Source organism: Vidua chalybeata, chromosome 23 (genome assembly GCF_026979565.1).
Source record: "Vidua chalybeata isolate OUT-0048 chromosome 23, bVidCha1 merged haplotype, whole genome shotgun sequence".
In the NCBI taxonomy this organism is placed as follows: domain Eukaryota; kingdom Metazoa; phylum Chordata; class Aves; order Passeriformes; family Viduidae; genus Vidua; species Vidua chalybeata.
The window spans coordinates 1108247-1122912 of NC_071552.1; the positions used below are offsets into that span (position 1 = coordinate 1108247).

General features: G+C 62.6%; 1 protein-coding gene across 1 annotated transcript; it reads right to left on the reverse strand.

Moving 5' to 3' along the window:
• Nucleotides 1-77: 77 nt before the first annotated feature.
• FXYD6 (FXYD domain containing ion transport regulator 6) lies at nt 78-13644 on the reverse strand. Its single transcript, XM_053963231.1, has 13 exons — nt 13518-13644; nt 7074-7136; nt 6852-6893; nt 6666-6740; nt 6504-6540; nt 6223-6272; nt 2955-3108; nt 2749-2837; nt 2073-2111; nt 1895-1969; nt 1257-1293; nt 1079-1109; nt 78-926 (listed from the first exon to the last, which is right to left on the reverse strand). The coding sequence occupies exons 2-12, from the start codon at nt 7129-7131 to the stop codon at nt 1085-1087; spliced, it is 681 nt and encodes a 226-aa protein (XP_053819206.1). The 5' UTR covers nt 7132-7136; nt 13518-13644; the 3' UTR covers nt 78-926; nt 1079-1084.
• Nucleotides 13645-14666: the final 1022 nt, after the last annotated feature.

Consider the following 14666-nt stretch of genomic DNA (forward strand, 5'->3'; position numbering starts at 1 on the left):
CCCTCCCCAGCAGGGCAGGGAGGGATTAAAAAGAGGGAAAATCCCCCAAACGCGTGGGTCAAGATAAAGGCAGTTTATAAAGTGAAAGCAGAGGGAGCGTGAGCGCAAGAAAAGGGGGAAAGAAGAAACCCAGAAGTCTGAAATTCTCCACTTGCCGTCCGCAGGTGGTGCCCAGCCCCTTCCCGGGAAGTCAGGATTGTTCTGTAAGGCAAATGTTGTAACTCACGAACACCCCCCTTTCCCCTCCTTTCCCTTTTCTTCTGTACCTTGGCAGGTGTCGCCTGGTCTGGAACATCCCTTTGGTCACTTTGGGACTGTCCTGGCCGTGTCCCCTGCCAGGATCCTGCCCACCCCAGGGACAGCGCTGCTGCTGTGGGAGCAGCAGGAGCCGGAGCCGGAGCGTTCCCGACACCTTCCCATCTCCCGACACACAGCCCAGCACCGCGAGGGAGAGAATTAACCCCATCCCAGCCAGACCACGAGCACACAAAGAGCCCCGCAGTGCTGCCGGCCGCTGCCTGGGCATCCCAAGGGAAAGGCAAGTGCCGCAGGATCCAGGACCCGCAGCTGGGAGAAGAAACATCCGGAGCAAACCCAGGGCGGAGGCGGCTGCCTGCTCCGTGCCTCGGGCTGCGGGAACCTTTCCTGGGTCTGCGGTGGAAGACGCCTGCAGGGCAGAAAAGTGATTGGCGCCGGGCCAGGAGAGTGGGCGATTCAAACGCCTCGGGCACACAGTTTAACCTCTCGGAGCTTGAACTTTATTAGCCAAGAAACTCTTGCTGGGTCTAAGAGAGGGGGAAGCACGAGGGTAATTTGCGTTCTGGCCTTGCGGGGTAATGGATCCACTGGAGCGGGGTGAGGGGTGGCCACTGGCCAGGACTCCTGGGCTTCGGCTGGAGCTCTGCCTCCGTGGTGGCACTGCAGCTCTGGAGCCAGAGAGAGGGAGGGTGGCATGGCCAGCGTGCCCCAGCACCTCTCCTCCCGGGATAGACCCCCCAGGAGTCCTTCCCTAAGCACGAGTACCCCCAAGCATCCCTGCCCAGCACAGGGAGCCTGGCTGCCGGCTGCAGCCTCCTACCTGCACCTACAGCTCTTCCTCGTTCCCTTGCCTGTGGAGCAAAAAGCAAAAGGAGAAGTGTTACACTGGGCAATGCGGCTGAGAGAGGGGGGAACACGGGCTGAACCCCGGCCCTGTCAGCTGGCAGGACCGGAACAGGCAGCAGAGATGAGGCTGCCTAAAACCGTGCAATACCCACCTCCTCTTCTTCCTCCCTCCGCAGTGGAACCGCTGGCCTGGGGGCGAGAGGAGCGACTGAGGCTGAGCCTCCCCCCACCCCATCACACCCCCCCTGCAGCCCTGGCACTGCCCACAGGCTCCTGCTCAAGCTGCCCCATGGTTGCAAGTGCTGCTGCTTTCCATGGTTTTCTCCCTAAAAAGTGGGCAGCGTCCTTGCAGCAGCTGTGAGCGCAGCCACCCTGCACGAAGCGGTGCCGGTACAGAGCACTGCCAGAACACCCAGGCAGGGCCACAGGGTGCCCTGCACACTCAGCATCGGGTCAGTCTGGGAGCTGCCGAGGTTTGAGGGCTCTGGGAATGCTGGCTCCTCACTCTGGAAATGTCAGAGTTTTCTCTGCTATTTTTAATGAGTGACCTTCCCTCTGAAACCCTGGCGCTGGCAGGGAAACGAAATATTTACGTGGTCTCCCTCCCAGCTTGCCCTGTGCTGGGAGCCTGCCTGGATGGAAAGTTCCCGGGCAGCCCCGGGGGCAGGCTGTGCCCACCCCTGGTGCTGTGGGGGCAGGGTTGGTGACCCCCAGCCCCCTCCCGGCCAGAGGAGGGGCTGAGTGGAGCACGGAGCAGAGCCGAGGGGCGTCCAGCCCACCAGGCACTTACTGAGGATGATGAGGAGCCCGATCACAAAAGCCACGACGGCGAAGATCAGCCCCCCGTTGCGGATGGTGTCATAGTCTGGGGAGGAGGAGAGCCAGGAGGTGTCAGGCCAGCCCGAGAGCGTGGGGCTGCCCGTCCCCCTGCCCGCAGCCCCCGGCCTGCCCGGGGCACACACACTCACCGTAGCTGAACCTGTCCTGGCCCTGCTCGGGCACTTGCTCTGAAAAGAGGAGAAACTCCAGTGAGAGCCACGTTCTCATAATGTGGAGGTGGGAGAGACCGGGGTCCAGGACTGCAAGTGGGAGTGCTGTGACTTCCTTGGCACGCAGCTGAGCCAGGAAACTCCTGGGTCTCACCCCGGGAGCTTTAACGTCCTTGGCAAATCCACGGGATGCACTTGCAGGATGCTCGGGAGCCTTTGAGTTCCAGGTGCAGCTGCAGGCAGGGACCCAGCTCCACTGCCCTCGGGAAGTGGCACTGACTGCAGGACTCCAACAATGGCTCTGTCCCCTCAGTGCACAGGACTGAACAACCCCTGAGGCTCACACCTCGCGCCAGATGCACCCCAACAACCCCCCTCCACGTCAGCGAGCTTGTCACCGTGTCACCGCTCCAGCCGCCTCACCTGCACTAACCTTACCAGCACAGCCCTCTGCTGGGAGCAGCTTGGAAGGAGAAATCACCCCGAGGAGAAGCCAAACACCGGCTGGCACCGATGTGCCACAGGGCTGTGGAGCTCTGAGAATCCAACCCCACGCCTGCCCACCCCAAATCCTCACGGAGAGCTTCCCCCGTGGCGGGAGGGACCAGCGCTGCTCCTCGCATGGAGGTGCCCCCGTGGTGGTCGCTGTCCTTACCGTCACCCATGGCCTCGGCGTGTCGTCCGGCGGGCGCCTCGCTCTGCGAGTGGGCACCCACGGGAACGCGCATTAATTGGGAGACAAACCTCATTAAACATTAATGGCCTCGGTGTAATGTTTATCGCAGTCACGAGGGGAGGCACAGGGCTCCCGCCCGCCTTTGGGAAAGAGGGAGGGGAGGGAAGGGCAGGGGCAGCACCCACCGTGCCAGCCGGTGGGGAGGGCTGGGCACCCCGAGCTGCGCGTCCTTGTCCCAGCCCTCCCTGCCCTTCCCATTGTCAGCCCCGCTGGGCTTCACCTCCCGCGGCGGTGACGAGCCGAGGGATGGGCTCAAATACAGGCTGCGACTGCCTTTTGCTGGAGAGGAGCGGGCAGCACGGCCCGTCCTCCCAGCCTGGCACCGAGGGTGTCCCTCGGCCGGCTCAGCACCTCCGTGCCAGCTCCGAGCCGTCCCGGGGCCCAGCAGCACCGCGGCGCGGCGATGTCCGCGGCGCATCCCTGCCGGCGGTGGGCACCGGGATGTCGTGCCCCTCCCCGGGCGATGCCAGCCCCGGGCCCGGCGTGGCCAGCTGCCAGGAGGGCTGTGCAATCCAGTTTGCTCTAATCGCGCCATCAGCGAGCCGGAGTCACGCGCACAAGCCGATTAACGCCGGCCTGGCCGGGGCGGGGGGGAGCCGGCCCCGAGGGACGCTCCCCTTGGCAGGGCTGGCGAGCGCAGACACCCGGAGCCCGCGGCAGCCCGGCCCCGGTGCCAGGGGGTGCAGCCAAGCCCCGGGAGGGTGCTGCGTGGGGCCGTCGCACCGGGAGGGCTCTGCTGTCACCGCTGTCACGGCGCCCTGGCAGCGCTCAGCATCCGCCGGAGCGGCGCGCCAGCAGCCCGACACAGCGGCTCCCAAAAAGCCGAGGGACAAAAGTGTCCGTGGCCGCGCCCCCGCGCTCCCTTCCCACGGGCTCTGGCTCTTGCTGAGCTGCAGAGGGGAGCAGGAGGGGGCTCGGCCGGCACAAAGCCGGGCGGTGCTGCTCAGGGCGCTGCCCCTGCTTCCCTGGCCCAGCCCGGCCACAATGGGACAGCGTGGGAAGCTGCCAGGCTGCCCTGGGAACGCCACGGCCCTCGAGACAAGGCAGGCAGGCACCGATAGAAACGATATTTTATTCCTTTCCCCTTAGGTCACAGCACAGAGCCCACCAGCCCTCCAGCACAGCAGCACACTCGCCTATTTAAAAGGAGACACAATAGCTCAGTTTATTTTACAACAGTCAGGGTTTGGCCATTTTACACACCACAGGGAGCTCTTTGTTTCGTGGTAACACCGATGGCACACTAGGGACAGCACCGGGACACACACCGTGACACTCGGGGGCCGGGCCGGGGGTCTGCACTGCCCGGGAGCTCTCTGCAACAGCCAGGACAGAGGGAAGGGACACAACACGAGAGACACGGTCCCTCTGCCTGGCACAGATGGGACAGAGCTTCCCCGTGCCACCAAGTGATGCCAAGCATGCAGGGACACAGACCACGCTGGAGGCAGGGCCACCACAGTGGGATGGACACAGCAGAAACTCCTCTCAAAACCATCCTGGGGGACAAGACCCCCTTCCCGGTGTGGGGATGGCACCCTGAGGTGTTCCAGTGAGCCCCACTGCTGCCCCCACCCAAGCTGGCAGTCCCCAGCCCCAGCCGAGCTTTTACCTGCCCATGGACTTGGGGAAGAGCCAAAAATCACAGGTTTGCCTCTGACCCATGAGAGGACACAGGGTGACAATGACCTCTGGGCTCAGCACGTTATCACAGTGCAAGCTCAGGTGTGCAAAAGCCCCGAGAGTCACTCAGTGCCACTGGCTGCTGCTCCACGGGGAGAGGGGACAGCAGGCACCGGGGGTGACACAGAACCACCACGGGACAACACACAGCACTGACACGGGTGGCACAGGGAGTGACAAGGCGCCAGCAGGGGCAGGGAGCACCAGGAGGAGACGCCGCTGCCCCTTCCGTGCCAGAGACAAGCACAGACAGGATCTCTGTTTCTCTTTAGCCCTCAGACTGTGTCACCCACCCAGCTCTGGCTCGAGGGCAGGAGCTGCTTTGTGCTGGTTAGTGAGGTCACTGCTGTGCTGCTGCCCTCACCCACAGTGTCACCGTGCTGGGGACCTCACGGGCTTCTCTGCCACCACGGCCTTGCCTCACACTTAAAGCAGCGTCCCACAGGTTCTGTCCACAGGGACAGAAACGGGGAGTGCCAAGCAGGAGAGGCAGGAGAGCTCCCTTCAGCCTTGGGTCCAGCACCCCAGTGACCCCAGCGAGGAGGGTTGAGCCATGGGATGTCCCTGCCTGCCTCACCCCCCACCATGGCTGTTTTTAGGCTGGGGGCATGCAGGGGGTTATTGCTGAAATGGGGACGGGTGGCCCTGAAATGGCTGGGCAGGTCCCCAGGGCACTGCAGGTCCCCAAGCCCTGCCCAAAGCCAGGGGGGCTGTGCTGCTGGCACTGGGCAGGGAATGGGGGTCCCTGACCCACAGCCCACACTCCCAGGCGTGGAGGGCACCCCAAAGGGCAGCGGCCTGCCAGTCCCACAGAGCCCGAATCACACGCACAGCACGAGAAGGGTGAGGAGAAAGTCACGATTACAACATCAGCAACAACTAGCCCTAGAGGTAATGATCATCTCACAGCAACGTTACACACCACGGGAGGCAGAGAGGACGGTGAGCAGAGTTTAGTCGGGTTAGGAGACAGAGAACCGGTGCTGGAGCACAGAGGGGGACACAGACACGGCGTCTCCTGAGAGGCACCAGCTGCTGGGGTTTCAGTTTCCTCGCAGGCCGCGGGCATCTGCGCTCCGGGTGTCTCTCCTCGGGTCTCTGGCTCTGCGTGGGGAGCAGAGCAGTGGGTCAGGCTTTCCCCACACAGGGCTGGTACCCCAGCAGCACAAACTGCCAGCACGGGCTCCAGCCTTCCCCCTCTCCAAAGCAGGGCACAGCCCAGGAGGTCGGGGAGCTGAGAGTGAGATGCCCCGAGGAGTTCACACCCAGCTTTCTGAACACCCTAAAACCAAAACCACTCAGGGGTGGGGGAGCACCAGAAAAGGAAGTGTAACACAAGGGAAAATCCGGACAGATGCTTCCTCTTCCTGCCTGTGGACACTCTGGACCTTGCCAGCACTGAGTTTCCTTGCTGTGGACCCCACCAGTGCTCACCCCCACCCCATCCCAGGGATGCAGAGCTGCCCAGTCCCACTGGCCTGCTCAGAGCCCCGCAGTCACCCCCACAGGCAGCCCCAGCTGTCCCTCCCGTCCTGACAGCCCCACCCAGCCCGGCCTGGACTCACAGCATTGGCTCCTGCTCAGTTCTCTGCCTTCTGCGCCGCCGTTGCTGCAAAGGGAAGAGCAGAGGGGTTTGTGGTGCCTGCCCAGCAGGGAGAGGGCTGTGACACGGGGCACGGTGGCACAGTGACCCCAGCACTGTGACCTTACCGTTCGAGGTGATCAGGTTCTCTGCCTGAGCCTCCTCGTCCCCTGGAGCCCTGCAAGGAGAGGAGCCCGGTGAGGGCGGCTGGGATCTGTGCCCCACAGCGGGGCTGGCGTGGCCAGGAAGGTGCACGGGGAGCAGGCAGAGCTGCTCCCCCAGTTTTGGGCACCCCAAAGGGACACCCAGAGAGTGCAGCCCCTCTGCCAGCTGTGAGAAGGAGCCCGGGAGGACCAGAGCAGAGAGGCTTCCCAAGGGAGGTGCTCCCCACCTGGCTGCCCTCACTCACCTGGGCTTCTGCTTGAAACTGCACCTGCACCTCCTGCCTGCAAGGGGAGAGAAGCTCGGTGAGCGTGGCCCAAGGGGGAATGGGATGAGGCCTTTCCCACCGCGGGAGCAGCCCCTGCTGCCCCAGCCTGCCAGCCCAGCACCCACCACCTCCCCAACTCACTGATGATGAGGAGAATGCCCACGGTGAACAGGACCACGGCGAACACCAGCCCCCCGATCCTCAGGCTCTGGTAATCTGGGAGGGGGGACACACAGGGCTCATTCCTGCTGGGTTCAGGAAGGGGAGGGCTCTTTGCTGCCCACGGCACACCCACACCCACCCCCACGCTCAGCCAGGCTCACTCACCATAGTTAAAGGGATCCTCCTCCTCCTTCTCCGGGGTGGCCACTGGAAATGAGCAGACAAGGGGCTGTGTGAGGTGAGCGAGCCCCTGGCAGCTCCCCACAAATTCCGGGGCTCTGGGCTCTCATGGCTGCTGCCCCACGCCCCACTCCAGCCCCCCTGGATCCGTGTGGAGGCTGTTCCCCGGCGTTCCCCAGCCTGTGTGGGGGAAGTAGGGGCACCTACCGTCTGCCACGGCCGCTGGTACCAGCAGGGAGCACAGGAAGATGAGCGCTGCCTCCATGGCTGCTGTGAGAGAGGGGAGAAGAGGGTGTCAGCACCCAGATACCCCAGGAGGGCACTGGGACAAGGCCAGGGAGCACGGGGGAGCTACAGGCAGCCCGTGGCTGGCTGTGTGGGCAGGCAGGGCCAGCCCATGCCATGGGAAGAGCCAGGCTGGTCCTAGGAAACACCCAGGGTACCTGGTGCCATGGCTGCGCCCAGCCCAGCAGTTCAAAGGCAGGAAGGAAAGGGTTTGAGCAGCCAGACAGACTTTTTTTTTTTTTGCGGGGTTCTGTGATGTATTTTCGACCATCTCTCACTTGGCGTAAATCTCAGAGCAGTCTCAAGTTTGCTCTGCAGGCAACGGGGCCAACACCCCAAAATCTCCCCCTGTGTACCTCTGGCAGCACTGTCCGTGTGCTGCTGGAGCTCTGGCAGCTTCTGGGGCTGTGCCCATTCCCTGGGGAGCCTGGGCAGTGCCCAGCACCCTCTGGGGGAAGAACCTTTTCCTAATATTCAACCTAAACCTCCACAGAGACACAAAAAAAAAAAAAAAAAAAAAAAAAAAAGAGGCTGGATTTACATTTACCCTAGTTTGCTAAAACACTCAAGCCTAAATCCCGCTGTCTTTGGGAGAAGTTGACATTACTTAACCAGTTTGCTGAGTATTTCCAGCCTCCTAAACTGGGACAGACTCCATTCGCACTTGGGATTATTTTTTTTTAATGTGGTACGTTTCAATTAAAAACTTTCTCAAGAAGATTTAAGAGACACCACGGAAGAAGAGGCAAGAGGAACAATTTTAGTTTGCTCTTTCCACATCTGCTCTTAAAACTTCATTGGTTTTGAGCATCCCAGGGCTCCTCTCAGCACGGCACGGCCCGGCACCCGGCCATCAGCCCCCGGCCCGGCCCCTGATGATGATTTGTCCCAATTAGCATAGCAATTACACTCCCGCAATGAGGCCAGTGGCCCTGGTGGGACCGAGCTCAAAGACACACTTGCCCTCCGGGCTCCCTGCGGCAGCAAGGAGAGAACATAAATAATCTCGGTGTCCCCTCCCAGCGGAGCCTGTCCCTGTCCCGTCACTGGGGACACCCGGCCGGAGCTCGGACCTTTCTCCCCGGCTGTAAGGACGCTGCGGCCGGGCTGTGACGCTCCCTGCCAGCTCGGGCAGGGGGACACGTCCCCAGCTGCATTTGGGATGGGCACCTTCGCTGCTGGGACCGAGCCGGCAGCGCTGCTCTGCCAAGGGAGGGCATTGCTACCCACAGCCTGCCGCCAGCACCCCTTCTCCAGCTCCAGGGGACGGGGGGGAGCTGCTCCGTGTCCTGCCAGCTGGCACGGGGCACTGCAGACCCGCTCGTCTGCTGGGGACACCTGGTGCCAGGAGGAGAGGGCTCGGCTGCCGCAGCCCCTCCGAGCGGGGTGGTGGCAGGCTGGCCGCTGCCCCGGTGTCCCCGCAGCTCCCCCGGGCTCTGCCCGCTGCTGCCAGCGGTGCCAGGCGCTCACCCCGTGCCCCGGCGCCGCGCTGGGTGGCCATACATGGTCGGGAGCACGGGGAGGGCTCGCTGCTGGCTCGGCACTGGAACGGAGGTTATCGGGAGCCCTGCGCGGCCCCGGGAGCGCCGAGTGCTACAGAGCTGCCGCAGCTGCTGCCCTGGATTAGTGCCGATAAGGAAGGGGCCCTCGACACAGCAGGAATTCAGCCCGCTGACGATGCAGAGCCCGCCGTGCCGCTCTTCAGCCCCTGCAGAGCCTGACCTGATTCCTCTGCAACCTCCAGCCCAGCCCAGCCCAGCCCCGCAGCTCAGCTGCCCCGGGACGCCGAGGTCCCCCAGACCCTGCCACGGCCCCTTCTCCTATTTGTGCTCCACGCTGCCAGGAGTGGCACGGAGCAGGCTCAGCGATGCCCACCAGGGCTGGCCCCAGCAGCGCTGGGCTCCACGGCCTCTCCCGGTGCTGCCCTGGGGAGCCGGTTCCATTGCACCCACAGGGCAGGCAGCGCCGGCCCCACCGACACTCCCAGAACCCGCCTCGTTCAGCACAGCAAGCGGCATCCCAGGAGAGCTCCCATCCCTCCCTCCTCTCCCACGGTTTGCCATTCCGAAGGCGATGTGTTTACCCGAACACCCGAGGGTTCCATCCCCCGCTGCTGCAGCTGCTGGGCCATTGTGCAGCGCGGGGCTGCACGGGAGTGCACCCAGACAAACCCCCTCGTTTGCTGAAATGCAGATTTTGGGGTAATTACCAGCTCTTAGAAACACACACAAAGAACCCACAGCTGGGACTCAGTCACTTCGAGCTGCACGTGTCCTTTCTCTCGTGTTCTTTGTCTCTTCACCACTGCAAAATCAGTCACTTCACCCGTACGAGGGCTCTGTGTGTGCACAAGGGCTGTGACCCAGCTCACGGTCTCGTGCCGTGATCCACGTCAATTGGCTCCCGTATTTCTCAAACAAATCATTCATCAGATTTTTGCTGTTTTGCTATTTGCCTGCCACTGGATCATTCCCTGAAGAACACACTCAGGGAATTTTGCATTATTCCCTGTCCCGAGCCCCTCCATGTGGCACTGGGCCCTGCCCAGCCACACACACGCAGCCTCCAACCCTTTGCTCAGCATTTGGCTTCTCGCACGTAGCGCGGCAGAATTTGCTGCTGGGCCGAGCCAAGCACGCAGCACACATATGTTCTTTGTTTTTCTCTCTCAGTTCCTAGAATTCACACACTTGCGCGCGCTCAGACTTATCTCCGCACGAGCGAACCGCCAGCATTGGCAGCGTCCCTGCTCCAAAGGCAAACACGGCGCTGCGCAGTGCAAACGAGCCCAGCTCTCCTCCAAGGAAGCATATGCCTTGCAAAGAGCCACAGGTTTTTTGGGTTGCTCCAAGCTGGCCCACCCACTTCTTCCTGAAGCTGAAATAAAGTGAGAAGAGTGAGCACTGCCGAGGTTTTGCTGCTCTCCCCGCTCCTGCCTTCCCTCGTGCTGAATCCAGCTGCGCCTTGGCACAGGAAAGGAGAGGAAAACAGCAGCTGCCACGTCCCACGGCCCAAATCTTTCCTTGTTTTTCTTCCCATTGGTGACACAAAGTTTGGAGTCACCACCCCGGACACCACGGGCAGTGGCAATGCCTGACTTAACCAAAACATGGGAGTTTCCTGTTAAAACTGCGAGATCCGGTGTGACACGGAGAGAGGCGGAGCAGCACAGGAGCCGAGCAGCAGCGTCCAGAACTCCCCTTCCCTCTCACCCCAGCTCAACCTGCTGCTTTTTGAGGGGAACCAGGTGTCTTCCCACCATCCCTACCCCCACGGAAGAGCCGGTGGTAGGAGGAGGCAGCAGGAATTTGCGGGAGGCTCAGGGGGAAGGAAGCAGCCACACAGAGTGAGGAAGTCCACGGGGTCCGCTGTTCTCTGGGAGGACGTGGATGACAGTGGGTTGGGGGATTAACCCAGTGCTGCCAGGGGCAGCCAGGGCTGGATGTGGCCCGTGGTGAGGGTCAGATCCCCCTGCCCAGCGCAGCCAGCAGTGACGCCAGCGAGGCAGGGTGCCAGCGCAGGGTGACACCCTGGCACCAGGAGCTGCGAGCCACCCGCACCCACGCGAGCTGGCCGGATGATTCAGAGCCCCGCCGCCCTGCCACGCGCACAGCCACCACTCCCTCCATGCAGAGCACAGCCACAGCTCCTCCTCAGCCTCTTCCTCCTTGCCCGTTCCCACTGGCTTGGTGCTGTGCGTGTGTGGAGCCCCGACGAGGGAGAGGAGCAGGCAAATCCGGGCAGACAGACCTAGTCTCTCCTGCCTGGCTCAGCTCTCTGCAGCACAGCAAATCCTGCCAGAGCAAGGCAGGTGAATTTGTAATGCCGTTGGATCTCCTAGTCCCCTTTTCCTTTTCATTGTTTTGCATAGCTCTGCCCTGTCAAATCTCAGCCATCACAGCGCAATTCCGGGCAGCCTCCGCTTTCCGTCAGGAGTCCTCAGGGCATCTCCTGAAGATCAGACCTAGTTAAAATCTCTGGTTTCTGTGCAAAGCCCCCCAGACTGTGACAGCAGCGCTCCGTTGCCCGGGGCGTTTAAGAGCGTGCATGTGTGAATGGACATTTCCAGCTCTGCATAGATGTGCTCTTCTGCCATTTCACGTCAGCATCAATCTGGCTATTAATGTGCCTGCTGTTGTGCCTCGTGCTTCTAAATGAGAGGGGAGAGGAGATTTCCAGCCCTCCATTCTGGTGTGGATGGCCCTTCCCAAATCCGGTGCTGATTCAGAGGCTGCCTGGATGGGAGACACGCTTTGCTGCAGTCTAATTGTCTCTTTTGCTGGTTTGGGGTGTCTCTGAGCGCTCCATCCCTCACCTGTACCCAGAACTCCACTTGCCTCCTGCAGGGCTTCTTCCAGCCTCATGGAACTGACCCTGAACCATTGAGGAGCCTCAGCCAAGACTGCCTGGCCATGTGTGGCTCAGCACAGTCCCCAGCCCCCCCGATGACACCCCAATGAGGCAGCGAGGCCAATCCTTCACTGGGGCAAACCTCCAGTGCAAACCCTGCTGTGCTTAAGGCTGCCTGGCTGGGCTCCAGCAGGCAGAAAACATCACCACCACCTCCCACAGGAGTCTGCTGCTCCTGATCCTCCTTATTTGATTAACCAAGGGCTGTAAACCTGACTGTGCACCTGCCTGGACCCACCACACCCTCGTCTGGCCACACACCAGCTGAATGAGCCCGGCTCTGCAGGGGCATCAGCCACGAGAATCCCACAGGTGAGACAAAGGAGAGGTTCCCTGGAGGATCCTGGTGGTGAGAGTACCCCAAACCATCAGAACACGCTGGCAGAGCAGCGTGCAAGGAGCTGTTTGAGGCTCCTGAGTGTGCCGGGTACCACGGCAGTGCCACGCTCCGCAGCACATCAGAGCGGACATTTTCTCCCTTCTCTCCTCTGCTGTCACCATCAGCCACGACCACCGTGAGCACAAGGCAGACAGCAGTGCCCAGCAGCACGGCTGCTGTCCCCACCAACACTGCCCCAGGCACAGAGTGATGGGCAGGTGGCACAGCCCCAGGGTGGGACAGGACAGGATAGGACAGGACAGGACAGGACACCTCCGTGCTGCCAGTGCCAACGGTGCCTTCTCCATGCTCGGGGACACAACAGCTGCAGAGCTCAGCGGCCTCTTTACACCTTGCAAACACACAAACAGCCTGAAAGGCAAACACGGGGGAGCTGCTGGTTTGCTGTGCCAGGGAGTGCCCTCCACACCCGGCAGAGCCGTGGTTCCCCACCATGTTTTACCTGAATGGGTATGTTGAGACAAAGCAGATAAAATTTCCAGGTGAGTGTGAGCCATGAGGCTGATGGGAGGAAGGTGCAGGCAGACTCACACCTTGCACAGGATATCCTCCAGCAGGTTCCAAACACGCTCTAACAGGTGGCCTGGCTTGGCAGCCATGGCGCTTCATGCTGGCAGCTCTTCACTCCGCCTAGGAACCGTGGTCCAGTTGTGCATGAGCAGGGATTCTCCGGGTTTGTCTTTGTTTCAAACTGGGAGCAAAACCGCCCAGCGGGACTGAAAATCCCAGCAGGACCCACCAGCATCTTGGAGCGCTGCGGGCTTGCCAAAATGGGTGCTCCATTCTAATCCACACACGGCTTCCCCCGAGAGGCTGCTCCTTCACGCTGCTTATTCACATCCACACAAACCACCTGTCACTTTCCCTCCCACAGAAATATCCCTGCAAGATCCAAGTTCCACCACATGGACTCCAAAATCCGTTTCTTTGGAAGCATTAATTACACACCCTGAGAGACACGCTCTTCCCTTCCTCCCTACGCCTTCCCGGGATGAGGCGCTTGGCTGTTTACGCGCGGTGTTACTACAACATTGAACAACAGGAGCCAGAGCGCTGCCAAGGGCTGCGAGAGCGGGATCTCCCCCGCTCCCCGGGATCCCCCCGCTCCCCGGGATCCCCCCCGCTCCCCGGGATCCCCCCGCTCCGCACAGCCCTGCCGGCCTGCGGAGCACCGCCCGTGCCCCGGGTCTCCCCGCGGTGGTCTCGGGTGGGCTCCGCCGGGGCACCCTCCCCAGCACGGGGGGCTGGTAACCAGGCAACGGTGGGATGAGGGAAACCGCGGTACCCGGCGTTGCCATGGCAGCCGCCGGGGCCGGGATGCGGGCGGGTCGGGGCGAGGGGCGATGCCCCGGGGCAGCGGGGCGGGGTCCCGGCCGCCTCCCCGCTGGGAGCGGGCTGGGCTCGGTACCGCAGCCCGGTACCGGGACACGCACCCCCGAGCGGGCGCCCCGAGCCGCGCGCTGCCGGGCGGACCCCGAGCCCCCCGAGCCCCCCGTTCCCTCCCTTCCTCCTTCCTCCCCACCCGCCCCCCGAGACCCCTCGCCGGCCGGACCCACCTGAGCTGGCCGGGCGGAGCCGGGCAGAGCCGGGCTGGCCCCGCGGCTCCGGGCGGTGCCGGGGGAGCGGAGCGGGGCGCGGAGCGGGGCGCGGAACGGGGCTGCCGCACAAAGCGGAGCGGGCGGGCGGGGCGGGGGCGGCGCTGCGGGGCGGGGGGCGCGGGCAGCGGCGGGGGCGCGGCCAGCACGGCCCGGCCCCCGGCGGCTCCCAGATCCCCCCAGAGGAAGGCACGGGGATGCTCAGGGGGATGGAGTCCCTCTGCTCCGGACACCGCTGGGGGTGTCCAGCCTGCGGAAGAGAAGCTCCAGGGAGAGCTCAGAGCCCCTTGCAGCGCCCAAAGGGGCTCCAGGAGAGCTGGAGAGGGACGGGGGACAAGGGATGGATTGGAGAGACAAGAGGGAATGGCTTCCACTGCCGGAGGACAGGGTTAGATGGGATATGTGGAAAAAATTCCTCCCTATGTGGGCGGTGAGGCTTTGGCACAGAGTGCCCAGAGAAGCTGTGGCTGCCCCGTCCCTGGAAATATCCAAGGCCAAGTCGGATGGGACTTGGAGCAACCTGGAATAGTGGAAGGTGTGTCAGGGATTTGGAACTTGATGGCCCTTCCAACCCAAACCATTCACTGATTCTGTGGTTCTGCAAAAGTCATGGTGCCAGCAGGGTGCAGGTGTGGAGGGGAAACGCTCACCTGGCTGTGAAACATCCCTTCCCACAGCACAGCAGGCCTGGACTCTGCCCTGAGCTGTGCTCCAGGCGTGGGGGGAGCCAGGAACAGACTGGGAGCTCAGAAAACACACACAGATGAATTGCAAACACGGCCCAGAGGCCCTGCTGCCTCCTGAGAGCTGGGAAAGGGGCTGCCAGGCCAGGTGGCCCAGCTCACAGGGCTTCAGTCACGTCACTCAGCCAATCTCAGGGTCCACCCAGGTCAGGGTGGGCAGCAGGGCCACTTCCAGCCTGGTCTGGCTCAGTTTCAGGCACACCCAGGACCTGGTACCTGCACTGCCAGCCCTGAATCCAGCAGCATCTGGCAGCTGCAGAAATCCAGACCTGGAGCGGCCCAAGGCAGGCCAGGAACCAGGGCACGCTGCAGCCAGCCAGGGCAAACGTGGTGTGACAGCAGGGCTGGACAAAGAGCCCTGTGAGAA

What these genes read in the sequence shown, in the direction of transcription:
- FXYD6 (XM_053963231.1), bottom strand. Translation starts at nt 7,131, where the DNA reads ATGGAGGCAGCGCTCATCTTCCTGTGCTCCCTGCTGGTACCAGCGGCC. An exon ending in ACCAGCGGCCGTGGCAGACG is followed by an intron (nt 6,894 to 7,073) that starts GTAGGTGCCCCT and finishes GCTCATTTCCAG; the next exon opens with TGGCCACCCCGGAGAAGGAG. An exon ending in CGGGCTCCTCATCATCCTCA is followed by an intron (nt 1,294 to 1,894) that starts GTAAGTGCCTGG and finishes TCTCGCCCCCAG; the next exon opens with GCCAGCGGTTCCACTGCGGA.